The sequence below is a fragment of the Strix uralensis genome, chromosome Z, assembly GCF_047716275.1.
Source record: "Strix uralensis isolate ZFMK-TIS-50842 chromosome Z, bStrUra1, whole genome shotgun sequence".
Taxonomy (NCBI): domain Eukaryota; kingdom Metazoa; phylum Chordata; class Aves; order Strigiformes; family Strigidae; genus Strix; species Strix uralensis.
In genome coordinates this window covers 7,180,596-7,208,226 of record NC_134012.1, presented here as the reverse complement: position 1 = coordinate 7,208,226, position 27,631 = coordinate 7,180,596, and the positions used below count along the sequence as shown (strand labels likewise).

At 39.1% G+C, this 27,631-nt stretch overlaps 1 protein-coding gene across 4 annotated transcripts in view; it reads left to right on the top strand.

Moving 5' to 3' along the window:
* ATG10 (autophagy related 10) overlaps positions 1 to 27,631 on the top strand; it is an 89,260-nt gene that overhangs the window by 41,546 nt on the left and 20,083 nt on the right. For all 4 annotated transcript variants that reach the window (XR_012626998.1, XR_012626999.1, XM_074855400.1 and 1 more), the window contains 2 exons: positions 10,211 to 10,337; positions 19,326 to 19,423. Coding sequence is in view for 2 of the 4 variants with exons in the window: in XM_074855400.1 (XP_074711501.1) it covers positions 10,211 to 10,337; positions 19,326 to 19,423 (225 nt within the window). In the remaining 2 variants the exon portion in view is untranslated. The remainder of the gene's footprint in view (positions 1 to 10,210; positions 10,338 to 19,325; positions 19,424 to 27,631) is intronic.

Sequence of the window (27,631 nt, the reverse complement as noted above, 5' to 3'; positions counted from 1 at the left end):
TTTCCGTAGAAGTTTTCTAAGCATATTATTCAGCCATAGGAATATAGTATAGCTATCTTTATTGTTAGATAATGCCTTAACAGGCAATTTTTAATTGCAAGAATGTATTGCGTTGTGTATTCTCATTTGAATTTTGTGAATTTTAGCTGCATTTTGTCAAACTACAATTACTTCTTTGTAAAGCTTGCTAGCAGTTAAATTTGCGTTGAGGTCTATTATGTACCGCATTCCTGGAAATTAATACTATCGTGTAATACAGCATGGCAGTTTTCATTTGAGATTACATTAATAAAAAAAGTAATTCAGTAGTTTCTTTCCAGCCATTATGAATGTCTCCAGTATACTTTTGGGCTGGTTGTGATCAATGACATTTGATAACATTATATTTATTAACACTTAGAATAGTCTTACAGAGTATTTGGTTTGAAAATGAACTGAAGGGCTTTTGACCAGCCCAAATCTGAATTCACATTTTCTGTGTAACAATGATTAGACACTAGAAAATAAGTACATATGTATTACATCATATATTCATAAAATAAACAGTTTATTTCAGAGCAAGCGAAAGCTGAAATTATTTGTCTTGGTAAGGCCTGGCCCTGTTCCATAAAAAATATATTTATTATTGCTATATGTCTCCAAAAAGAAAACAACACTGAATCCTAATATGCTACTAGTTTTATCTAAGTGTAGCAACAAATTCAAATTTTTTGTTTTTGAGAATTTACAAGGAAATTCATTATTATTTTGAGTGATAGTTAAAATTTTTGAATTAAGATTATTTTGAATTTGAAACAGATCGTTATATTTTAATTTTACTATTATCTTAATAAGAGAATAATATATATGCTTTAGCCTTAACATGTAGTTAATTTAATTGGATCTCTCATGTTCAAGGAACCCAGTTGTAATTAAGCTACATTGTTTATGATTATTGCTTCTAATTGTTGTGCTTATAGACTATGGCCAATCTTAGATTAGCATCTCAGGTAACTTTTAAGTTTTATCATTTTGACAGATATTAACTTAGTGGGATACCATTTCCTTTCTCAACCAGGCAGCATGCAACTATTATACTTCTTGCAGTAAGTGGCTGTCCCAGTGATGCTGCCTTTCTCTTGCGGTGTCCTGGGTGGGCACCCATGCAGACAAGCCTCCCTGAAGTGCTTGCCTGGCCACACCGTGGTGGCCAAGCCTTTGCCACAGCAAACGACTCCAGAACTGCACCATGCCTGCTTCCTCTTCAGCCGCTTTTAACTGTAAACCTTTAACTTCACATTTCTTGTTTTTATAATGCCAGATTTTGTGACAATTTGAGCATTTCTGTCTGTAACTTTTTCACTTGAATTACTGCTAAACACTGTCTGTCAGTCTTGGCACCATTTTCCTACAGTTTCCCATCTGAGAAATTAATGAGGATTGGAGTTTGTCTTCTATAAAGTAAAGGTTTGTAGGCATTTGCTGTCAGTCTCCCCATTGAATTAAGCATGGCCAAAACTGGGTTGCTGCTGGGATTCTCAAAGCAGAAATAATAATCCTTGTTCTAAAAAAATAAAACTGACCTAAAATGTGGCTGAACTGCTACCTTTGTCTTCTAGAGTAGCATTTTTTTTTTCTTTTTGCCTTTTATAAAGCATATTATTATGAAGCCTAGAGCCCAATCCTGGAAGCACTTCAGTTCAAAAAAGCAATAATCCTGTGAAATAGTACTTAACCATGAAGCAGTAACTTTTCCCAATTTGTACAAATGCAAGATAATGAAAAAAATAGAGGGAAAATACTGCAATTTGGTTTATGTTTGTCTGGATAAAATTCAGTGATATAAAACTTTGCTTGTGTTTGAACTTTAATTTTTTTACTCTAATAATTATTGCAAACTAGCTGCAGCAATGTGTGTTTATACCTACTTGATCTGTTTTTCATGAGCCTTGAAAACTGTGCACCTCTGTCTATATGCGTAGCTTGTTCTCATAGGGTAGCACTGTTGAGGACTGGCATGTTCTGAAAGTATTTTTTTATTATGTTATGGGCATGAAATTCCAAAACTTTCTATTAAACATAGTTTTCTTGCTATAATCCTAGAGTAGGAAAATTCACAGACCTAAATCTCTAGAGGTTATATACACCAAAGAACATGGATGCATTTGGCAGCTCTGGCCAAAATTTGGTCCAGAAGAAACCCTTGTCACCTACCCCATGATGTGGGGTGTGCCTGGGGGCCTTGGGAGCCAGTCGCAGGTTGGTCATGCCATGAATTTCCATGGCCCGTCTCACCCTCAGGACCGGATCTAGCAGGGCTCCTGCGAACACAAGTGCCAAAATGTGCCCTGCAGAAGATGGCCAGAGGAGATGCTGGGTGTCTTATATTGCCCTGTAGTTTGAGGGAGGTTACGGGCCATCCTGATTGCGGTTCTCTTTGTTGGCAGAGGGGCTGGAAGCTGCCTCATTGGGTGTTAAGGTATTGTGGAAGCTGTTCTGCTTCATATGGAGTAATTAAGTATATGTGGAATGAGACAGAGGAAAGGACTTTGGGCCCCTGTTTACAGGACTCAGAAGAAGAGTCTGGAGTTTCTGTTGCTGCAGAGGGACATATGCAGAGTGGTCACCATACTTTATCCATCCTGCATGACTTTTCTTACAGAAAGGCTAGGGGCAAAAAAGAGGGGGTATGGGTACCACCATCTCTATTTGCTTCTTATCTCACCATAGTGAGAAAGAAGGACTGCTGTAAATGGCTGATTCAGAGGAATAACATTGACAAAGAATGTTGGCTGGAGGTAGTGGAAGTAAATGCATTCCTTCAGCTTAGAGATGAGGTTGCTCTGTTCTTCTGCAAGGTGTGTGTCTAGCTTTGTGTGCAACTTTCTTTTAACAATTCCAAGTGGTCTAGGTTACCCCATCATCCCTCAGCAGGTGGGCCTCACGCTCCTTTGGTTACCTTGCTGTGTTTTCTAGTTCTGCTGGGTAGTTTCCACTGGAGGAGGTTTCCTGATGTGCTGTGTCTCAGTGCTTCAGCCCTGTTCAGAATGGACTCTTGTACTTCCTTCATAAAAGAAGAAGAAAACATTTCTTCTTCTGGAGGAGAGAAACCACCAAAATCTGCATTTTATATCTGACAATCCAGGAAGAGTGAATAGTGATTTTGAAAGAATTCCCCACCTTTCTGTGAAGGAAAAATTCACAACTGTTCTGTTTTCATGGTCCATTGCTTCTTTTGCTTGAATAGATTTTGCTTTCACTTGTGATAGCGGTTCAAAAGCAATCAAAAGATTGGAAATACTCGAGCGTGTCCAGAGAAGGGCACCGAAGCTGGTGCAGGGTCTGGAGCACAGGTCGTACGAGGAGCGGCTGAGGGAACTGGGGTTGTTTAGTGTGGAGAAGAGGAGGCTGAGAGGAGACCTCATCGCCCTCTGCAACTACCTGAAAGGAGGGTGCAGAGAGGGGGGATGAGTCTCTTTAACCAAGTAATGAGCGATAAGACAAGAGGGAATGTCCTCAAGTTGCACCAGGGAAGGTTTAGACTGGATATTAGGAAGCATTTGTTTCCAGAAGGGGTTGTTAGGCGTTGGAATGGGCTGCCCAGGGAGGTGGTGGAGTCCCCATCCCTGGAGGTGCTTAAGAGTACGGTGGACATAGCGCTGAGGGATCTGGTGTAGTTGGGAACTGTTAATGTTGGGTTGATGGTTGGACTAGATGATCTTCAAGGTCTTTTCCAACCTAGACAATTCTGTGATTCTGTGAAAAGACAAATCTTATTTCCAGCTTAGAAGCAATTGTTAATGCATGACGGACTATGGCAATTTTACATGCTGTGTCTTTTTGGGGTGGAAGTCTTAGTTTTGGTCTTTTGGTATGCCCAGAATGACAGAAGGCTGTGGGGTTTTTTTGTTACGTGTTTTTTTTTGGGAAAAATAGTAATTCTAATAATGACTGGATACTTTAGCAATGACACGGTCAGGGTGCTGACTTGCTGTCAGATTTTCCTTTGGGAAATGAAGTATTCCAGGGATCTGTGTGCCCATAGGAATCTATTGCCTGTTTACATTAACTCACCTCTTGAGTTTTTCCATCGGTGGCGTAGTAGCTTTTCAAGATAGCTGCCTCTTCCAAAAGAAGGCTTTTTGAGCATGGCATTCAGGAACATAACCGACTAATTTAAGGGCCATTTTCTCTCTCTGTTATTGAAGGGCAGTATTTAACCCCGTTCCTCACTTGGCTAACTGAATTTGAAGAAATCCAAGATAGTGGGGAGGATTTCGTAGCTGCATGCAGAAAATAAACAGAGGTAACTCTGTTATTCTTCAGAGCTGTTTCGTTATCCTCATATGGCTTTATCTGTCACTAATGATGGTGGCACTGGGAAACACGTGGAGATTGTTGTTTTCCCCATAAATACTTCACATAAAAGAGCAATTTATTAATTTATATAAAAATGCTGCAACTGGTGGCAAAGACATTTGTACACTATTCATCTTACACTTAAATTATTCAGGAAGATGTCCACATTTTTATGCATTTTTACAGGCCATGATAGAGTGGGCTACATTTGATTAGAACCTATAAATTTTAGCATAGTATGAATATTTAATAGTGAATAGAAAATACTTGAAATCACTTAATGCAAACTGAAATTATCCTACTATATTAAAAGAAAAAACCCCATGTGCTGGGGTGGTTTTGAGGTTCTTGCATGTCTCGGTTTGTTGGGGTTTTTTTCCTCAGCATGTTTAGTTTTGCAAGGAGATTTTTTTTCATTTTCTAGGCCTCCTTGCAATTTTCAAGTAATGAATCCCGGCACTGGGCATACTGGCAGTTCAGCCTTTGCTCAGTCAGCCAAGCTCCCGTCTCCTGCCATCCTCTGGTTTACGGGGACGATCCGAGCTGGTCGTGAGGGTGTGCGGTGGGCTGCTGCCTGGAAGTCCAACTCTCCTCCTCTCTGACCAGGATTTCATCGCTGACCACTGGCACTCCTCACTGTGTTTTCAGCTTGGAAGGGAAAGGGAGGATGGGATCCAGAGATTCAAGATCCGTGTAAGGGTGGGGGATAACTTGAGACTCTGCACAGGAGGGACAAAAAACAACAGCAGAATGACCTGCAGAGACTAGACCTGTGGGGGCTGCAGGCAAAAAGGTGAGACATGGTCCAAATAAATGTGGAGAACACCCAGGAGGAAGAATAAAGAGTGCAGATAAAATCTCACCACGCTGCCGCACCCTCCACATTAAGCTCTGTTTTAATTCTATCTGATGAACACTGTCCTACCATTCAGTTTTCATGTTCAGATCTCCCTATTTGCCAAAGGGAAGGTGTTGAACGGGGAGGGGAGCTGCTCCCTGAAAGCTCTTGTGTTTCACACGGTAGCTCACAGTCGTCTCTGAAGAAAGAGAAATGCTGTGCTGGAGAAACAGTGATACGTTTGTTTTCAACTTTAGAGGCTGAAATGAAATTAAGTGTAAATGTATTCCAAGCAATGAAATAAGATTTACTTACTAATCTGGATTGCATCTTCTTTTTTCCCCCCTCACAACGAAACTAGCAGTACCAGTAACTATGCCTGTGTCACCTCTTCCTCCCTTTCCTGCTTGCATCCCAATCCTGCCATGCCCCTGCAGGAGAATTTCCCAGGAGGCTGGCCTGCAGCAGGAGGAAATAGAGGTCAAGATAGCAAGAAAGGAGATGAGGGACATGGGATCTGGGAGACAGGCAACAGTGACTGGAGATCCAGGAGAAATATGCCCGCTGTTCTTTAGCTTTTCCCCAAAAACAGACATTAGGGCCTGCTTCTGCATTTCAAAGGGAATTTAGGCTGAGCAAGGAAGGCTGGCTCAGCCAGTCTCTGCCGGTGAGGTGGAGAGAGGGAAATGTTTGGTGTCAAAAGAGAAAAATCTCTTTTTTGTTAGGTAATTCTGTCGCCTTCCCAGTTTACCCTGTCTGTCACTTCCCTGGCCCTTCCCTTTCCTTTGGAGCCCTCCCTCCAGAGCTGACCTGCCTTAACCCATACCTTCCTGCGGCTCTTCAGTCTGCCGAGCACAGTTACTAGTAGAGTATCAAACCACACTATTAACTCTCTCCTGCTGCCAAATTAACTTGTTACCAGGGGTTTTAAACTTGCCTTCTTCCTCAGGAGGAATAAAAATAGTACAAATATGTTATTTTGCCTTCAGAATGACATGCAGCATCATTTCTTATCTATTGATTTAAATAATTTAGCATTTTAAAAGGAACAAATCGACTTAATTTGTTTAGGGGATACTTAAAGGTTGAGAACAATTTTGTATCAATTAAAATTAGTGATAATTCATTTATGATGGAACTAATATAATTAATTAGGTAGTTGCTGCTTATGTTTTTTCTAATACATACATTGCTTTTAAACATCTGCTCAATAGTCCATTATGATAGCATGAGAATGATTTTACGTGAGAGCAATAGAGGAGCAGATGCTTCCCAATGACAACTTCCCAATTTGTTTAGGAAACAGTCAGTGAGTCCTGGATTCACAGTTCTAACTTGAAGCATGGCAAGCGTGCAAACAAATTTGCAAAGCAGAAACAAAAAATTGGGAAATCAAATTACTTCATAGCATTTTTAGTGATTGCAATTTGGTCAAATCCCCTTTTTTGTTAACACTTCATTTTTTTTTTTTTAAATGCAGGTATTGTTTTATCTTTACAAGATCTAAGCAAAATTATGAATTTTTTTGTGATGTATGTGCATGTATGAATGTTTTGCAGCAGTAACAAAGTCTTCTGAAGTTAAAATTGATTTTGATGTTGTCTGTTACAGTAACTAAAATTCAGCATTAGCTCAAAAAGAGAGCAACACTATACATAAAAAAGGAAACTAGAACAATTACTTGAAGAAAAAAATTAAATAGGCTATCATATGATATATATAAAAATAAAATTATGGGGGTTTTTTATGTTACATGTCCGTTTTATATTTATGGCTTTATCAGTAGTTGGTTAAAAAGTGAAAAATAAATCTCTTCTTTTGGGCTGATATAAAACTCTCTGGGGCTCCATGGGTTTATTCAGCCATGCATAGATTTTTAGATGTTCCAAAGATTGCCTAAAATGACTGTACTCATTTTATTCGTCTCATCAGCAAAGTTCATCTCATCAGCTAGAGAGATACCATCAAGACTTTTAGGCTCCAAAATGCGGTTTCCCTGCATAAATACTGTGCGTTGTACTTACAGAGACTGTAAAGTACAGGATTACACATCAATGCTGTATCTTTTTATGTAAGAAATCTTGAAACTGCTGTTTACTGAAAGGAAAGGGGATTAGAGGTAGCCCTAAGAAGGATTCAGCTATCTGCCTTTGTATGCAGATCACAAATACAATGTGCCCACTTGTCACTAGAAACAGCAGAAAAAGAGATCTGAGTATCAGAAACTTTTCTTGAGTTAAGTGTAAAAACTTTGTAGTAGACTGAAGTCCATCTTGTTACAGAGCAGAAGAATGTCAGTTTGAAAGCTTCCTTGCGCTTTGCGTTCAGCTGAATGCTTCATTTCAGAAGCTGCCTAAACTATTACTCAAAAAAATCCAGGATAATACAAAATAAATGTGTCCGAACGTACTCTGCTCTCCAAAAGAGTAAAGCTGCCTTTTTCCCTTCTTTGCTGCCTCTCCTGCCATCAAACTATGTACATCTGCAAAGGCCACTTCTGGATGAAATCACCTTTCTCTAGAACTAATAGGATATTTTGGGAAGTACCTCACCCTCTAATGTACATCTGGTAATGGCAAAAATTCTTCAGATTTCTCAGTGGCCATCTCAGGGAACAATGAAATTAGAAAGTCTCTCCATTACTTTCCTTTTGCTACTCCAGCAAATGAAGATAGAAGTTGCTTACCAGCTGAAATCTGTGCTAACCCAGTAAGTTGAATTCTTAATGATGTTGTTTTAGGTTAATTTATGACTTTCTGATATAGTAAGTAGTTTTTATAAAGCATCTTTTCCCTAAAGGTATACAGGTTTGAGTGTTTAATTTTTGAGTGAGTATTAACTTGCTGCTTTTCCTAAATATTTAGAGGTAATAAAGAATATGGCTTCTTATCATTCAGTCTAAAATAGTCACATATTAGATATCAGTATTTATGTGAGAGTATTTAGTCATTTTACCCTTATATACAGAAGGCAGGAGAGAGAAGTATGTGTATACATACATCTTTTTTTTAGAACAATAGTATTTAATACACAAACAGATAGTCTTGCCATTTCTGGAAGTATCTTTTTATGGTAAGGTAAGCTAGTGACTAAGCAATAGGCAAGGCCATAATATCTGATGAAACATTAATGTCTGTAAAGCAGTGTGATTTTGATTCCAGGAGGTTGATCCGAAAGGGTTCTGTAAATTTTAATGTAGGTTCAGTTCTGAATATGGACTCCTTCCCACCCCTACAAACTTGAAAGCCAGTCTGTAGTTTTTTGGTTTTTTTACCACAAGCTGCTGCTGTTCTTTCTTTTACTATTCTCACTAAAGCATTGAGAATGGATCAATTTTAAAGAAAGTTCAGCTTACTATGGAGAAGAAATTTCTGTTTTCCTGGAGATATTTTTTTTTAATCTGTTTTCACATCTGATTTCACATCTGATCAGAGGGTATGACCTGTGTGAGGTGGAAGAGAATTTGCCTTCTTAGTCTGTTACACGTTTACATGGGAACTGGGCGTGACATACCTAACTCTGCCTGGCCTGTGAGGTCAGATACAGTAGTCATCATTGCCCCTTCTGGCATGTGGTCTTTAGTATCCCTTCACATACAGTTTTTAAAACTAGGTTAACACAGAGAGCTCTTTCTTTAATGTTCCCTTTCAGTGCTGTAGATATCTGTTTCCTGATGAACTAAATTAAACCATTCCTGCAGCTGTCCAGAATTTCCCAGAAACCTTCTGTTCTGTGAGCATCTATAATTTTCTCATTTAATGTCCAAAAATGTATTTACAGTACCTTGGTCTGCAGCTTCCCAAGGTCTGTGCTCTCCATTCATGATCTTCTATCCATGTGCCTCAGCAGCATCTTGTTGCCTAATACACTAAGTTTGGGGGAAATCACTTTTATGTGGGCTATCAAAAAAAAAAAAAAAAGAAAGTATTTTGTGTGTCATTGCTGTTACAGTTTATCAGTTCTTATATCTCTTCATAGAGTCATTCATCGCTGAGTTAAGTATGTGAGATAAAAAGGCAAAATAGCTTTAAATTTCTTGTGTGTTAAACCAGCGTAGTGTTCAAAGGATGCTGGTTCTTCTTTTCTGTTCAATCTTTTTTATTTTGCTTGGACAGAGACAGTAAGCCAATATTCACGGTTCCTTGGCAATAGTCAGCTTGTGAAATGCACACCCAACCTGTGGGGCATTATGGTTGCTTAGTTCATGTATGTAAATTTAGGGGGTTGAAAACTGAACAAGTCCACACCCATAGTGTCTTCTTGGAAAGTTTGTTCCTGCATTTAATGGCATTATTAATGTAATGGTTCCATTTTCAGAGATGTTGAGTATCCACAATTTTTTGAAAAGGCAAAACTACTGGGTACTTAGCTCTGTTTGAATATCAATTTGAAATGTTAGGAAATTTATGCTGCAGCTGGGGCATATATCTTCCATCTCTTCGGATTTATTTCAGATCTACAATAAACTTTACTTACTTTATACCTGAAATATACATTAACGGGAAGAAACTATTTCCGTTTTAGAAGTATTATTAGCAAAAATAACCTCTGGCAAAAAGCCTTTAAAGAAAGTAGAACAGAATTTTTGGTGGATACATTTGGTTTGTCTTTTGGCAAGCAAAATCAGATTATTTAAGGATACACTTTTAAAATGGTCTGTACTAAAGGTAATGGGGAGAGATGCTTCTGTAGTCACCTTATTGTACCAGTTATTGTGCCATAAAGATTTTAGAGAGCTTTCGTCTTTTGCTTAGAAAAGCAGCCTGCACTTAGAAAGACCTCAAGTCTGCAAATGCTTACACATAGTTCACAGTAAGTCTTTAAGAGGCCTTTGTAGGTTTTGGACTTCTGTGATTTTCTTGCTAGTATTGAAAAATTCCTTTGGGAATTTAAATGAGTAGTGTTGTGAAAGGGGTGATTGCCATTATTTCTGTTCTGTATATTTATTGAATTTATTACAGTAGTAGTAATTACTTTTCCCTCAACACAAATACAAAAGTTGATGTATTACTGTGTTCATGTTTGTTGTTTTAGGAGTCTTTGGATGATTCTCAAGTAGCTGGAGTTTGTGCAACAGAAGAAGTGATTCGCTATGAATATCATGTCTTGTACTCCAGCAGCTACCAAGTACCTGTGCTTTATTTTAGAGCATGCTTTTTAGGTAAGACCAACCTTTTATTAGACAAAGGGAAGAATAAAAATATGTTGGATGCAATAAATGTTAAAATCACAGAGTTAAATTGAGGAACGGAGTAATGCTCATATGTAATAAGAAAGTAAGAGTGAGGCTGTTCACCAGTAAATTTTGTGATACTCCTGGCACTGGGCTTCAGAACCTTGGAGTAGATGATATCATCTCAGCCTGAAGGAGGCTGATCTTTGGCTCCTGGCATCTTGCCTGTGGTTGACTAAAACTGCTGGTCCTTTTTCATGTTTCTACAGGTTTGAATTTGGCTACAAAATAAGTGGACATAATTACAGTGCTTCAGCAGAACTGTGTCTATTTCTTTGGAGCCTGAATTTGAGCCACAGGACTGGGGTCTAAATGTACCTTTAAAAGTGTATGCTGTTTTCTATTTAATTTTCTATTTAAATTTGCTGCTTAAAAATACCAGTAAGATATTGCTCTTTTCTGTCTATTAAAACTGGCTCTTGAAACACTAACTGATCCTTCTTTGCTCCCTGATATGTACATCTTGTTACCCATTATTCAATTGCTATAGCCACTGTGATTTCACTCACCATCCTGTCAGGAAGGAAGGAGGAACACACAGCCTCCCTCCAAGGCCGCTGTTAGTGTCACTTATTTAATCAGCAACCATAGAGTGATCACACTGCAGCACTGGCTGTGCTCTGTCCCTCTCTGCCCAAAGACTGTGTACCTAGGGTGGAGGGATTGAAATCTTCAAGTCATTTCATTCAGTCTCCTGCATGGTAGCATCAGCATCTTTTGTGTTTTGAATAATCTCTTAACTTTATCTAGATAAAGATGTCTGAATGTTGCCAGTGATATCTTTTCCTTTTTAATTAAAAAGTAGCTTAAGCTGCTTTGAATGTGTTCGGTAGATTTAATCACTCTCTGCTTTATATTGTTTAATGGTTTCTAATTTTGCAGTGTTAGCATTTTAAAAGACACTTTAGATTTAAAATTGAAGAACAAATTCTCATAGACTCCCTGGTGGAAAGATCTTAGTCTGAGGTGCAGTTTCAGGAATGGATAATTTGGGGTAAATTTTCAAACTGGGACGTGGGGAATTGGGGACATTGCTCTGTCTTTACCACCAACAGAACTCATTTGCACACATCCTGATGCAAATTTATTCCTAGAATTATTACAGGCATTTACAAATGTGCAGTGTTTTGCCTTTAAACTTATTATGCAGACAGGAAGATAAAGAAAGTTTTGCTGTAAGAGACAGATTAACCTATTTGTGGTCCTGAAAAATGTCATCTTCTTGGTTTTAGCTGAATTAATAGTGCACTGTCTCTACAGAAGAGGATGGAGACTCTGCAGGTAGAGGAAATAGGACACTATTTCTACTGTACTATACTTTCATATAATTAGTATTCACCATAAGCAGTTAATCACCAGAGAAGAGCTCCCAGAGACAAAACAAGTTGTTTAGCTTGTCAGCATCAGGGAATCGGAGGTGTTGAAACATGACTCCTTATAGCTGGAAGTGGATATTACAGAAGCTAGTGGATGATCTAATGCACAATTGTAGTATTACGTGCCAACAGCTCCCCTTGCAGTACAAAACTGTAATTGTTCCTACAAGTACAATTATGTTTTAAAACACTTATTGGGAACCTTTCACAATGGAAAACAAGGACTTTTTAAAAATAATTCTTAAAGTCACCTGGGTTCTCTTCAGCATTTAACATTCTCTTTTAACATCTAACATTCTCTGACTCTTGAAGAGAGAATGATACAAAATGCTGGCAGTAAGTACTTTTCCTATAGCTAGTATTCTCTGATTTTAATTATGGATAGCTTACTTTTGAAAATGAAAAATTCTGTCATCCCTGCAAACCTATGCTGCGCTCTCTGAAGATCCCAACATGGAGTTTCCAGGAATGTGCAGATGACAGTCACTCACAATCACTTGAGATATCTGAGCAAAGTATCTTTTGTCTTGTCCTGAACCTGGTATGAGGAAAACTCTAGGTAATGCCCTGAGATTTTTTTCCTTTGAGGTAATAGTCTTCATGTGATAGGCTCCTCACCTTATTTCTCAGACAACTAGTATTGTTCACTGCATTCCTCATCTGAAATAATCAGGAAAGAATCTTCTGAGACCTACATCAATTTCCCAGTCTGAATTCCTACCATTATTTGTAGATTAAGTAACAGAATTGGTTCCTCACAAGTGCCTAGTGAGCTGTTCATGGTTTCCCTTGAATCCTGTCCATACTGATCCTCATGTTAATTAGATCTTGTTGCAGGAGGTGAAGGAGAGCTGTAATCCTTCCAGTGTTTCCACAGCTCTGCCCTGTCTTGCCTTGCCCAGCAGCAGGGCACAGAGTTTGCATTCAAAACTGCTTCCTCTGTAGCAGTATGTTAAGTGGCCATTACACCTCGAGGCCTGCCTAGGAAATAATAATTCTTCTGTTCGACCTGACTAAGTAGTTTTGCTTGTTTTGCAATATTCACTTCCTCACTTTGTCTGTTATAATAGCAACTGGTGCCAGCCTGTCCAAATCTGCGCTCTTCAAATAGACTCCTTAAAAACTTTTCTAGAATAGTTAAATCCTGCCTTTCTCCCATGGTATGTGAGTCCAGGTTCATTGGCTTGGTCTCTCACAGTCCCTCCTAGGAAAAAGGCTTCCCATAGAGTTGCTGGGGAGATTTCCTGTCATGTTCAGTGTGGTTGGCATCTTCAGGAGCTTGTGTCAGTGAGGGCATCCAGTTTTCACTCCTCTCTGCTAGCAATTGTGCTCAAACATTACAGAGCAGTTCTTCCTGCAGAAGGGCAAAAGTTGCATTGTATTCGTATCCTTGCTGCTGTCTAAATTGGATGAAATAATTTTCTGGAATTCACCTTTAGACCTCTTTTTTTGGTGAGATGAAGTTTGAAAGGTAGTGCAAGGTAAGGGTTTGAAATTCTAATTACAGCAGAACTAAAACATTCTGAGAGACATCTAAAGTTTTTGGTAGTCTCTGGGGATAGGTTTACAGAGAAGATTTTATTCTGTGCAAGGACAAATGCTTCAGCTGAAAATAATGATTAAGTGTGATGACTCTGTCTGGAAAGATGTTTGAGAACATTATAGGATACCAGAAGATATTTTTAGGTTACATATATATATGTAAGAAACATTTTCACTACCTCATGATACTTCCCACGTGGCATATATTCCTAAATTCAGACCTACTGAAGTCCCCACTCTATGTCAGGAGGAGCTCAAGACAGTGGTCCTCAGTACCTCAGAGTCTCAGAGAGCTAGGTGTCATTTCTCCAAAATCAGTTTTACACATGCCATACCTTTCAGAAATAAGAGCCCTTCTTTCTTTCTCTGGCTTCTGAGATTACCACATAGGTAGTTGAAGAAATGCATGAACCCCTGCTGATATCTGATGTCAGCAATTAGCCCTCTTAGAGACAGATGGTATAGGCAATTAGCCTTCCCCTTCAGTGCTGGCATCAGCCAGATGGGCTGGGCTAGGTCCAGTAAGCTTTCTTTAATCAGCAGAGTATTTTCCCCTTTTCTTAGTCTTTAAGATGTCAAGGAACTTTGGTCTTTTCCTGAACTGTCATCATCTGAAGCCATACATTCAAAAACCTCTTGCACCACAGTGAGGTAGCAACAACACAATCACAGGTGGACACAGGCACCATTCAGGAATCACCCTGCATGTTAAGAAAATAATGGCTTGTCTCACACTTCTTTTGTATTTTTCCTGCAAAGGTAGAGAAAGAATCATGAATGCTGGCTAAGCACTGACAAGAAAGAGCAGAACTAATGGGAGTCAGTAAGGACTGTAGCCTAACTCCTCTAGAAAAGAGAAGGAATGGGATTTGCAAGTTGACCTACTCAAAATATGTCTAGCTCTCTGATGTATAGATAGATCCCTGCCAATCAAAAATGTGTTAGTGGTTAGAGAGGGGGAGCTTGTAAGATAGTGTAACTTCCTCCAACCCTGAAGGCATGACTTTCTCTATTCATAGCCATACTGGGCCTGACTGTTGTACTTTCCAGAATACAGACGTAATCCCTGCGCTCTAAAGCATGTAACCACTATGTCCTTTCTCAGAAAGACAGCTCCTCTTAAGACCATGCCCCATACAAACTGGTTTTATTATGGCTTTGAACATAAATAAAATTGTATAATCAGATATTCTCCTAATCTGCTTTTCTCTTATATGGCAATGGTTTCTTAAGAGTGTTTATTTGGAAAGTGTACCAGAATAAAGCCTCAAAACAATTTGTGCACCATTTCATCTTTAATTGGAAATCCAAGAAATTATTAAAAGCCCTCAGTAAACATCAAGAAAACAGAATACAGCAACTTGGGAAGCCTGAAAATTTTCTCTGAAAATGTATGTGAAATTTGTATGCCTAAAGAATTTAGGCTCTTTGCAGAAATTACGGTGCCAAGTCAGCTGGGAGCTGCAACTCATATGTAGCCTTAATGCCACACCTTGCTGCTGTGAGGGGGCACTCAACCATCTGCTTTTCAGCTATTTATTTGTGGTGACATAAATGAGTTAACCCCAAGTGGACCATCAATAAGCTTTTCTCAGAAAAGTTTGTTATAGTCGAGACAGTTTAAATAGTAAAAATCTGAGTTTGTGATAGAAAGGCTGTAGTTGTTCTTCCCTGACTGTTAAAGGCAGATGAACTGGTTGATTCGAGCCCATAGTTAATTAATGGCAGAGACAGAACCCATACTTAGGAGTTCTTGACTCTCATCCTTTATCTCCTTTCTCTTAACAAAAATCTTGGTCACTTCTCAGGGTCCACTGGCCTTTCTTGCTGGGTAGATGTCAAGTTTATCGTATCAGAGTCTGCATTTCGCAGAGCCTGGGTTAGTACGGATGAACTGATGATGTGTTGTCTGCCAGATTTCTGGCATTAGGGGCATGGAGCTTCAGACAAAGGTACAGTAAATCTGGCATGACCCACCAGCAGCTATTGCTGTGTGCTGTACATTTCCTTCCACTATCTGTAATTATTTAATGATCTGAATTATACAAATAACATATAACCATAAACTTTTGCTTCTGTCTGCACACCCGCTCCCAGCTAGACTTGGGATAAGATTTGGGCCAAGCTGCAAGCATCCCAACAGCTGTGTCATCGTGGGTGGATGATGAGTAAATGTATTGCTGGGTGAATTTGAAGCCTCTACCTTCCTCTCCTGCCACTTCTCTTGGCATGATGCTGCTGTTGCCTTCATTTTCTGGCTGAACATTGTGAGTTCAGCTCCATCACAGGAAAGAATGAGACAAGAAGCAGAGAAGCTGCTTGGCTCAGCAGGTGCCACAGTGGCCTCTTGTTGCTAGCAGCAACAATTACAGACTTCTCTGTCAGCCCAGCTGGATATTTGAGGTCTCAGTGGGTTGCAAGAACGTGTAACAAGGCTCCTTAACATGTGAATGCTGGCAGCCCTGGAAAAAGGGGTCTAGAAGTGCCCGGCAAATACAGATGTGTGTTTTGTGCAAATCTGGGAGCTTGCGAATAAAATGGATTCACTTACATTATCCTAAGCAGATGACCAAATTCACACAAACCAAGGAGTTTTAAAGGACAAAACACACCTCCAGCCAGACTGCCTGAAATGGTGTATTTGGTCTGTCTGAGATGGAGTTAATTTTCCCGTAGCAGCCCTCCTAGTGCTGTGCTTTGCATGGGTAGCTGGAAGGGTGCTGATGACACGCCAGCATGTTGGCCGCTGCTGAGCAGTGCTCGCACAGCGCCAAGGCTGCCTCTCCAACATTGCCTCCTCACCAGTTGGCTGGGGGTGGGCAAGATCCAAAAGGGATATTCCATGCCATATGACCTCTGCTCAGCAGTAAAAGCTAAGAGAAGGGAGAAGCAGGGGGGACGTTGGTTATTATGACATTTGTCTTCCAGAGCAACCGCTATGCGTACTGAAGCCCTGCTTCCTGGGAAGTGGCTGGATATCACCTGCTGATGGGAAGTAGAGAGTAAAATCTTCTGTTTTCCTTTGCTTTTGTGCATGACCTTTGCTTTTGCTTCATTAAATTGTCCTTATCTCAACCCACGAGTCATTCATTATATTCTCTTTCCCCCGTCCAGCTGAGGAGGGGAGTGATAGAGCAGCTTGGGTAGGCACCTGGTGTCCAGCCAAAGTCAACCCACCACAAACTGGTTTTATCATCCACACTTACCTTCTGACACTGAAACAGTAATAAAACCAAAACAGGATGCAAAAACTCCAAACTCCTCTTCTTCTTCCCCAGATGCTCTCTAACAAACAGTCCTTCTAGCAGTCATTTTAAGATCTTAGTGTACTTGGTTTGTTGTTGTTGTTATTGTTTTCTAATTGAGAGGGAAAATGACAGACTTTCAGGTCTTCATCCCACAAAAGAGGATGGGGAAACTGCCCATCCACCCTGTCTCCTTTTGCAAGGATCTTTCATTTCATAGCTATGTAGTTGAACCTCACATCCATTTTAAGTATTGGTAGCTTGTTCTTTCTTGCTGCATCTGGCCTCCCATCTTCTAGAAAACAAAGCTAGTCAGTTAAATAAGAATTTACAAGAACACAGTACTTGGGAACATGTATGAAAGCTTAGTTTAAAGACCACACTTAATTCAAACTCATTTAAAGTTTAGTGAAATATATTAAAGTAGTGCAGAAAATTAAAAATGTAGGGAAATTTAAATCCAAGCATATTTTAATATATAAGTGCATAGTCAGAATGCCCAGATCAATTTTTTGTTCCTATGTGAAATATTGCAATTACTCTGTATAAACTATTGAAGTATTTTACTTTCTGTGATCTCACTCCAATGTGATGTATTTGTATTTTTCTCTGAAATGAAAATAATTCTATATTGAAATGTTATAGAACCATAGAACCATAAAATGGTTTGGGTTGGACGGGACATGAAAGACCATCACTTCCAACCCTCTGCCATGGGCAGGGACACCTTCCACTAGCCCAGGTTGCCCAAAGCCCCGTCCAACCTGGCCTTGAACCCTTCCAGGGAGGGGGCAGCCACAGCTTCTCTGGGAAACCTGTGCCAGGGTCTCACCACCCTCACAGGGAAGAATTTCTTCATTATATCTAATCTAAATCTGCACTCTCTTTCAGTTTAAAACTGTTACCCCTCATCCTATCCCTACACCCCCTGATCAAGAGTCCCTCCCCATCATTCCTGTAGCCCCTTTAAGTCCTGGGAGGCCGCTCTAAGGTCTCCCCAGAGCCTTCTCTTCTCCAGATGAACACCCCCAACTCTCTCAGCCTGTCCTCACAGGAGAGGTGCTCCAGCCCCCTGAGCATCTTTGTGGCCTCCTCTGGCCCCGCTTGAGCAGGTCCGTGTCCTTCTGATGTTGGTGCCCCCAGAGCTGGACACAGCACTGCAGGGGGGGGTCTCACGAGAGCGGAGCAGAGGGGGAGAATCCCCTCCCTCGCCTTGCTGGCCCTTGATGCAGCCCAGGACATGGTTGGCTTTCTGGGCTGTGAGCATGTTGCTGGCTCATGTTGAGCTTCTGATCAACTGATATATGATATCATGGGAGATATAATATATGATGGAAGATATACTGCTTCTCATACATGAAGTAATAAAATCCATGAGATGAAGACAAAACTCAATTTTAACTAATATGATTAATGCTTCAATAATTTTTGATTGTTTCTGTAAATGAGATTAACGGTTAGAATCGGAGTAATCCATTCCATATGTATGATCTGAACTTGCTCAAGTGTTACGAGAAAAATTCTCAGATGCAAAGAAAGGTGTACAGAAAAAATCTAGAGTGGCAAGTCAAATTTTGCATTAGAATGTGTGTTCTACATTTTACATTTGGACTTTCTCTGGATACTCTTTGCAGGTTGAATAGAAAACAGAAAATTGCAAGTAGGCATGGCATCTCATATTACCCGCACACAGATGATCTGAGTGTAAATACATCCTTCTAAAGTTAACTTATGCTCTTGTAACAAATTTCGTAGTAAATTAATGTTAGACCATCTCCAGCACAACTCTGGCATGATGGTCTGACAGTTGTCACAGTCACAAAGGTGGCATGGTATGCCTAGTTAATACGCTGTTACCACCTCAGATACTTTATTTGCCACGTGCTTCTGCTATGTGGTGCTTCTGTAAGTTCAAAACTTGGTGCTTTTTTATAAATATGGGCAGAAATTAAGACAAAACAGAGTCTGTAGGCTGCTGGTTTTAACTTATATCTAAACATGGCATTCAAATGTTAATTGGGTGAATAAATCTTGTTCGTTTTACAGACATGAAAATGTCAGTTGAATAAAACTATTTATCACAGGATGATGGTTTCTGACACCGAATAAATGCCAAGATGAAGCTACTTATTGAAAGTATATCAAAATATTCTATTCCAGTTTGCCAAAAACAAATATTCAGGAAAAATTGACATGCTTATTTTCTAAGTGGTTGATACTAATATCTTGGTATAATTCTAACATCACAACTAAAAACCTGATGCAACAAAGCTATATAAATGCAGCTCAGGAAGAAATAGGCGTGTACGTTACCAAAATGAAGTAAACGTTTGCAGAATTTTATTCCTTAGATTTTTTCCACTCTCTCAGTATGGATTGTATGTATTTACATGAGGTAACTGTTCATGATATTGTTTTGTGGTTTTAAATTTATCTCATCGAAGCATTGTTTTACAGAATTAGTTTAACTTCACACCTTACCAGAACAGTAAGTTGTTACTCTCAGGTGACAGAGGAGAGTGCTGAACAGGGAATTCAGGGTAGTGTTATATGCCCCTTCAGTCAGGATTTGAGCAACACTGTTTTCGAGTTATGGGGCCAGAAGGGGCTCAGTCACGTTTTGCTGTTATTTTTTCCATCTGCTTCCAGATAATCAATATTTTCAGATTTAGTTTTGCTATTCTGTATTAAAGATACAACATGCTTAAGAGTTTTGACTGTGGGTCGCTGTTCCCCCCCCCTGCCCCCGACAGATGGAAGACCTTTAACTCTGGATGAAATATGGAAAAATGTTCATGCATGCTACCAGGCTCGTCTGCTGGAGGGGCCCTGGGACACTATTACACAGCAGGTGAGAAACCACTGGTCCTTTACAAAATTGATGAATGCAATATATGCCTGAATCCTCAGTGGCCTTATTCCCCTCCTGGACACAAGTAAAATATATAAAAGTCTAACTGAGGTTGTGCTGAGCCCATTACCAACAGTAGTTTTAGTCCTGGATTTTGAAGGATATATAGGTGTTCACTATGTAAGACTTAATGTGACAATATCTTTCATTTAAAATACTTTTCCAAAGCCAGTCCTGAAAACTTCAGGCAATTTCTGAGTAATCATGGATTTGGGTAAATACAAAAGTAGACTTATTTATGTAAGTAAAATATATTAGGGTAACATTTCACAGATTGTCTATTAATCAAATTACTAAAAAAGACTGTAATTTTCAATTTTAAATAGACTTGCAATCTTTAGGATTGAAGGGGCAAAAACTGGTCTCTCAATCAAATAATAAGTTATTGCTGACTATGTCCTTAAGAACTGATGGTTAATGAATGCCGTGTTTTACAAGAGGAAACAGATTAGTAAACTGTGATATCACTGCCTTCTTTTAGAGCTATTCAAATCACTTTCATTTAAAGTGGTTTTAAAGTCACCAGATCATTTCAGCAACCGTTCCCAGGCTTGTGATGATGGCTCTCTTGAAAACAGTCATACTTGTTCAAGGAAGAGAGATATGGTTCAGAGGCAATTTGGTTGCTCTGGTTTATTCCCTTGGCTGCAGGCCTTCAGTGCAAGTTTGGACAAAGAGTAGAGACTCTTTGGGTGTGATTTTTTTATCATCAGACAAAGATACTAATGTGTCCTTTCTTCCTCCCCCTTCCTTCCTTAACTTTTTGTTTTTAGCTGTTTCCAGGTACACAGGTCTCTCACCACAGCAGCCAGCACAACAGGGATGTAACTTCAACTGAGTTCTACAGGTGTTTCCTTAATTCGACTAATACAATTTAATTACAGGATGCCTATTTGTAGCTGGTACTCAGTGATGATTACACAAGCAGCATTCATGTTTTTGCAGCCACAGACTATTTTTTATATATTATAAAAGCTCCCTGAGAACCTAACAAGCGTTGGTTTTCTGATGTTTGCTGTTCATGTCTGAATTCCAGTTCTGAGTTTGCAGATTCTCGTAATACATGCTTTTACACAAAGTATTAATTACCTGACTTGTCTACTGCAGAATGAAGATGAGAAATTTAGGTTTTAATAAAATCATGCAATATGGTAGCAGATAACTGATTTTCTGCGCAAAAAAGTATTCAGATTTTTCACTAAAGTTTCATGATTTATGGCTGAAGTTTCAGGTTTGTGGCTAAATCAATCATGACTGTTTCTGCATAGAGAGGCAGAGGATTCAATTAACTTTGACTTCGCTGCATCCACCTTCTTGCATTCCTGGTAGACAGAGACCAGTAACCCTGCGATCAATGCTAGGTATCCTTTAGGGCTGACATGTCTGGTATTTCCCAGCTGAGCTGTTCTGGCTTGTGAATAGTTTATATTCCCACCCGCAAAACTACAGGAGAATCTTCTATGTGCACTCCAGAGATGGTGTGCCTTTTCTACGCTCATGTTATACTGTGGCCTGAAGCTGCGTTGAAGCTCCTCTGTAGAAAGCACAGTCTCTTTCTATTCATCTGCAAAGCACTTCAAGAACCTACAGCTCTGTATAGGTAATAAATAATAATGCAGTGCTACTGAGAAAAAAGCATAAACAGTATGTTTGGAATGTGTAAAGCCAGAGGTGTGGAAGCCAAAAGGAAAACCAGGTCACTCTCACCCAGAGATTATTTTTGCCTCTTAAGGAACAATAAAGTAAAACTCTCCTGCAGCTAATAACTAGAGAAGTGTGTGAGATACATACACACAAAGGCTTGCAGAAACAGGGTTTATGGGTGGTAAAATGTATAGAGTGCTGAACCTGTTGTCTCTGTGACACCTCTCCAGAGACAGTTCAGTGTGAGTCCAGTGACAAGCACAAACTAAGATGTAAGGAAAAACATTTTGGAGAAATTCGCAAAGTTATAGCAGGAAAATACTATGGAACGTAACATCAAGGTGACTTTCCATTAAATAAGGAGATTACAAACTAAGTTAAACTGTTTATCCTGGAGTAATACAGACTGTACCTCAGGCTGATAGCACAACACCGGAACTGCTGGCAGGTAGCAAAAGCCAGAGAAGTTAAGATCCTCCAGCAATCCCACTACATAATTTGGAATAACTTTGCTTTTTTTTTCCTGTGCCGTTTGTATGCATGCCTTTTTGCTGTGTGTACCTGTGGCTCAAGGCCATTGAATTCCACTGACTTCAGTGAGGTTAGCCTGCTTTACATCAGTATTGAACTTGGTCCAAAAGCCCCAGCTGCATTCCTGGATTGGAAATGTACTTTCCCACATGGCTGCAAGAGAGAGCCTCCAGGAGATCAGCTTTAAGAGGTCTACAGTTTTAATTTTAGATGAAAGCAGAAAGGCACCAGGCAGTGAGGGTGCATTTGCTTATGGTCATTCAGTCAAGTGATAAGAAGACAAAGGAATGCGTGGTTTGTGGAAGCGTACATCTCTGGAGCTGAATCAGAGGAGAGGAAAGGATCAGTACAATTAGCAGTGTGAATACTGCCATATTTTCAGTGCCAGCAACCATGGGTGCAACAAACACTTCCCCTTGTAAACTGAGAGATGCGTATGCCAGTCCAAATATAAATCAGCAGTAGAAATCAGAGTATTCTCAAAGGAATTATGAAAGATAATAAAAACATACTGTAAGCACTAACCTGCAAGCCTCAGATCAAAGCAAGAATTAGGTCTACAAGAAAAAGAGTATTTTTCCCTCTCAAATGAATCAGGGTTCTGAATTGAAATACAGAGTTTTCCTTTTCTGATTTTGTGCTGACCCATTTTGTTATGTGGGTTAGGCTTTGCCTACAGGGACACAGATCATATAATGCAAGTCATTGGGCAAACTCACCAAATCAGGCTTGAACTCTCAGTACACATGAACAGCAGAGAGAAAAGGTTTAGGATTTTGCTCCAAAACAGATACAAAATTTAAATTCTACAAGCAATCCACCACTGAGAAGAAAAATTGAGCTTACCACTGTCCATGCGTAATGTTACTTAACTTTTAACTAGGGCTAATTTTTCATTATGATTCAATAATTGGCAGATTAGGAAAAGAAAGTCATGCTGCCTTTTTTTCTCCTGGATCCAGGATTTTACACTAATCATTTGGGACTTATATTCCATATATTTTATGAAATGTGGGTGCCATGCCTGTGCACATTTTTAATACAGCTATATTTTGGCTTATAGTCTCTATGGTAAAATACATCTATGATCAGGATCTGAGACATTTCCTAAGCTCCAAAGAATTTAGCTTTTTGGCAATTACATTTCCAAAACCAAATTTTAGGTAAAATTTGAACTTTTTTAGTTGCTTTTGGCTATTGTGGAAAGTCACACTCATTTTCAGAGGAAGCATCTTCAAATATTTTTACTGACTAGATTATTTTTATTGCAAAAAGCAGAAGTCAACTAGTTACCTTCTCATAAATAAATTAGCATGATAAGGTTGCATAGTATTTTATAATGATAATTGATAAATGGTGATGATTTAATTGCACTTCCTCTAGTAATAATCTTAAAATGCTCGAATGAAGTTCCTGTGATTGGCTGTCTTCTGAGTTAAATCTCCCTGGAGTCTTCAGTCATCCCTTTTCTACATCCGGCGATAACTTGCTTTAGCTGTTTTAAATAATACAAATCAATTATAACACACAGCTGTTTAACAAAACTTCTAAATGTTGCTACAGGTCTCTGTGGGTATTTCCTGATGGCTTATAATGACATCAATTTAGCACACCTGGTAAGATCTGTGTGAGCTGGAAGCAGCTTAATTCTGCAATGACAGGAAAATTAAGGAGTATTTATGGATTACTGTTGCATTTCAGAACCATTGCCAACTGTGATTTTAGCTTCTTTTTACAGAGTCAGAAATGGAATTGCAGACATTGCATGCCTGTCTCCTGAATAGTTTACTTGTAACTTGGTGGGTGCTTTTGAGGATATCCTGTATTAGTTATTTCCCTCTACACGTTGTACACAGAAGAATGTCTCTTTACCTTTTTGAATTAATGGATACTAGAAATGTACTCTTCACAAGAAGCTCCCTTCCAAGTCTTTGTAGCCTTTCCTGAACAGCAGACAGAGCTTTCCTCGCTGTCCCTCAGTTGGATTTTCCCATTCAGCTTGATTTAGGATGGAGTCCCGGCCTTACATCCCCCATACCACCATGCTGGGTAACCTTCTGGGCTCTTCAGGCTGCCAGCCCTGGTGTTTCTCCTGACTGCATTGCTTTTTAAAAGTACTTATTAAGCTAGTTATATATCAGCTGTAAGAGCAAATAAGAGATCTAGATGTTTGGAAGAGGCGGGGGGAGAAAAAGACAAATATGTCAGACTGAGAGAAGTTGCAAATAGGATGAATGTAAAAATATAACTTAAGATTCCTGGAGAGATTTCAGTTAATAGTGGAAATCAAAACCAAGACACATTCTCCAAAAACTCAGGCAAATGTATCCAGCTAAAAGAAAGTTACAGTAAATGGAAAGAAAAGTCTAGACAAAAGAATGATGAGGTAAGTCACCGTGGTAATGGATGGCAGCAAGAGAGACACATATTTCTCTCACATGCAGTGTGATATTCAGCAGAGAAGTCCAGTACAGTTTTAAGTAAATACATAGTGGCATTGTGTGAAACAGCTCAAACATATTGGTCCTTCTTTGTGTAATTGAACAGCAGATCCACCACATTAATATCCATGTATAATATACCAGAGGCATAGTTAAGTTGGCAGCAGTCCAAAACTGCCATGATCAAATGCTAAATGATGAGACAATTTGAAATGAATAAACCACAAGAACAGGAAAAAGATTCAAAAACAAAGAACAGAGAGTAGAGAATAGAAATGAAACAAAGGGGGAGAAATCTTCCTGATTATAAAGGTAAACATATTTTACCACATGGTAGCGTGTGATTTAACAACCAGGAATTTAAAAAACAAGGATAACTAAAGTTTAGGTAAGCTGTATAGGCTACATTTTACCTTTTATAATTGTAGAAATCTCTCCCAAGATGAATGGGAGATATGAAGCAGCAGAAGGTGACTATATGGTTATAGCCAGAATTTCTGTCTTTAGACTATGTGGTATTAGGTCCTTGCTGTAGAAGTTGGAAATACAGAGGCCATAAGTACCTGAAAATATCAGATTTTGTCCTCTAATTTTTAGAAACCTGCCTTTCAAAATCATGGTATGATAATCATGAAGATTTAAGAGCTTAGTGACTTCACCAGATACTATTCCACATAAGCTATATGCATTATTACATACAGCAAGAAAGCCATTTTGAAAGTTTTAATGTATGTCTAGTGGCCCAACTTTCAAATAATAATTGAACTATTTAAAAATATAAATAAAAAAACTGAGCACAGATGCTCAGCTGTATTGGTGATCCATGTTTACATTTTTCCAGCTCTAAGATAACTGACAGTCTAAGATGACAGTATTCAAGACTGAAGCCCTTTTTTGTTAGAATGGGTATGGGATAGGCATTGGAAGTGCATGGATTTTCATCCTGGTGTGTTTGGGTGGTCCAAACCTATTGTGAAGTACCTGCATCAAGGACCAAAACAATAGTGTAGTCTTCACACCGGATTGAGTCATTGGTTTCTCCGGAGAGTGTGAACTGGTACTGGATTGGTGATGTATACAGTCACCTATTAGAAGTTGAACAAAGACCCATTTATTTCCCAGGCACCTTGTGAAAGTTGTTTAAAAGTAGTAGAGTATTTACTGGCTTGGAAAATGGGTGAAGGCACTAGTCATTTTTCATGCTTTCTTTGCCCTGATGGGTATTAATAAAAATGTATACAAAGTAGAACAACTTCAACAGGGGAAAGTAAAGCATTCCCACCTCAGAATACCATGTAGGTCAGTGGTAGGAAGTTAAGAGATTTACTCTAAATCAAGCAGAAAAGAAATTTGAATCTAGGTCTCTTCTGTCTCTGGTGAGTTCTCTACTTGCTTGTGTAGTAAAGGAGAGTATAACTGCCTACATGTGCTTCTTTTTCATGTGTTTTGTGCAAGACCTGCTTTGGTAGGCATGCTGGGTGAATGCCTACAGGCTATCTGCACTGCTGTCACAGACATACTCTGGGACTCATACTGGGGTACAGGCCGAACTGATCATCTTTTCAAGATGCAGTTGTTTACGGACATGCCCAGCGACAGACATGGTTTTTTTGATCTGTGGGGAGAGTCAACACTCTTAAGAAACATGCATTTCTAAGGCTACAATGAAGCTGAGTCATAATTCTGCAAGGTTTAGGTACAAGCCCTTTGAACAGATATGCCCAAGTCCGTTATTGATTCTTGTCACTTATGCGAGTCCATGCCTTAGCTATTTTTTTCCAGTATAGAAGCAAACTAACGAGAGACTTTTAAAACCTGATGAATGTACCTGATCACAGTCAGTACGAAGTATCACCAGAAACTCTGTTTTTAACCATGTGATGTTGTCATAAAGCCTGACCTCCCCCTGAGAAAACAAAGTCATAAACACAATCAAGTATAGGGGCTAAGGCTTAATCAATGCTTAGTGATGATGGAATGTAAAATCAAACATCCAAGGATAGAAGTCGAATTGCATTATTGTAGGAGACTCAACAGTTGAAAAACTGCCTCATAAAACAAGAATGAAAGCTTGGTGTCTTGAAGGTCCTGCAGAAATAGTCTAAAGAATTAATCTGTGAGTCAGGACTCTGAAGGATTATGGAAGTTACAGAGCACATGTGGCCATACGTCCCTCCCCCTCTTGCCCTTTTTAACCAAAACTGTTCAGATGCAGTTACTTCTGTTGCCAAAATGTGACTTAGAGCTGTGCGTGCAGGGGATCCTCCCCCAGCCACAGGAGTGAACACGTTTCATGTGTGATACCTTAGTTTTGGGTTTGCCAACAATAAATCAGTGTTTTGCTTGTTTAGTGCTTTTCTGTCTCTCCAGAAAAATATTCAGAGCATTCTCATACCAACTGTAAATGTAGCAGTTTGTGAGGACAGTGCAAATCTAAGCCTCAAGATTATGCGAACTCAGATCTTCTGCCAGTCTGAAATTCTGCTTCCAGAATAGTGCAAAAACCTTCAGGATTTTTAAGAATGAGAAGTTTCCTGTTGTCGTATTGACTGTGTTATTCTGTCACTCTGTCTTCTCATAAAACTTCTTTTTCATGTGCCTCTCCTTCATGGTACTGCAGAAAAGATAAACCTAATGGTCTAACTTAGGAATAGCGATCTCTGCAAATACACCTTTCTTCAAAATTTCTTTTTCCTTTGGTGTGTTTCTGCTGTTCTATAACCTTGCATAAATTCCTAAGTGCTTGTTTTTTATGTGGTGGTCTATTAAAAGATGATCCACAGTGCTTCAAGTCTTAGCTTAAAGGGTCACCCTGTATAACTCGTAAAATAAGGTGTGGACTGTTGGTACCAATGCTGGTCAAGTAAGGACTGAAGGTGATTCTGCGGGTTTCCTTCTGCACTGTTCATGCACCTTCAGGTGCAGAGTCTTCAACTGTTTTTTGAGTCCTCCTCTACAAGATCAAAGCCGTTCCCATTTACTAATAGCACTTCTTCTGCTAAAAGTGATGAATTAGCAACACTGTCCCACAAAGTACTGATCTTAAGTTTCAGAATAGTAAGTGATAAGAAATTCTGTGTCTTTTTTTTTTCCCTCAACATTTATTTCTCAATTTCATCTGAATGAGGTGTTTTTCTTCTGTCATTTGATACTTAGCAGGTAGTTGTAATATAATCTCTGTTATATGTCCATTCTGTCATATAAAAAGTAGTCAAGCAAACCTAAACTACCTAAATAACAGCACAGAACTGCACTATTTCTGTATTAATCCAGAGTCTGCTCTTTTTCAATATGTAGTTAAGAATCTGGAAGATGTATTCGTTATAGTACTTCAATAATCCTGTCCATTACATCACTTAATTTATAACAGTGTTAACAGAAAAATCAATAAACATTATTTCTAAAATGTCAGGGATGTTAATGGTGTGATTTAAAAAGGGAGAAAGATTCAAAACTCTGAACAGAACACATTGATACAGTGTTGTAGAGGCACATCTTGCTGAAACTGTGGTAGGGAGGATTTAAATCATTA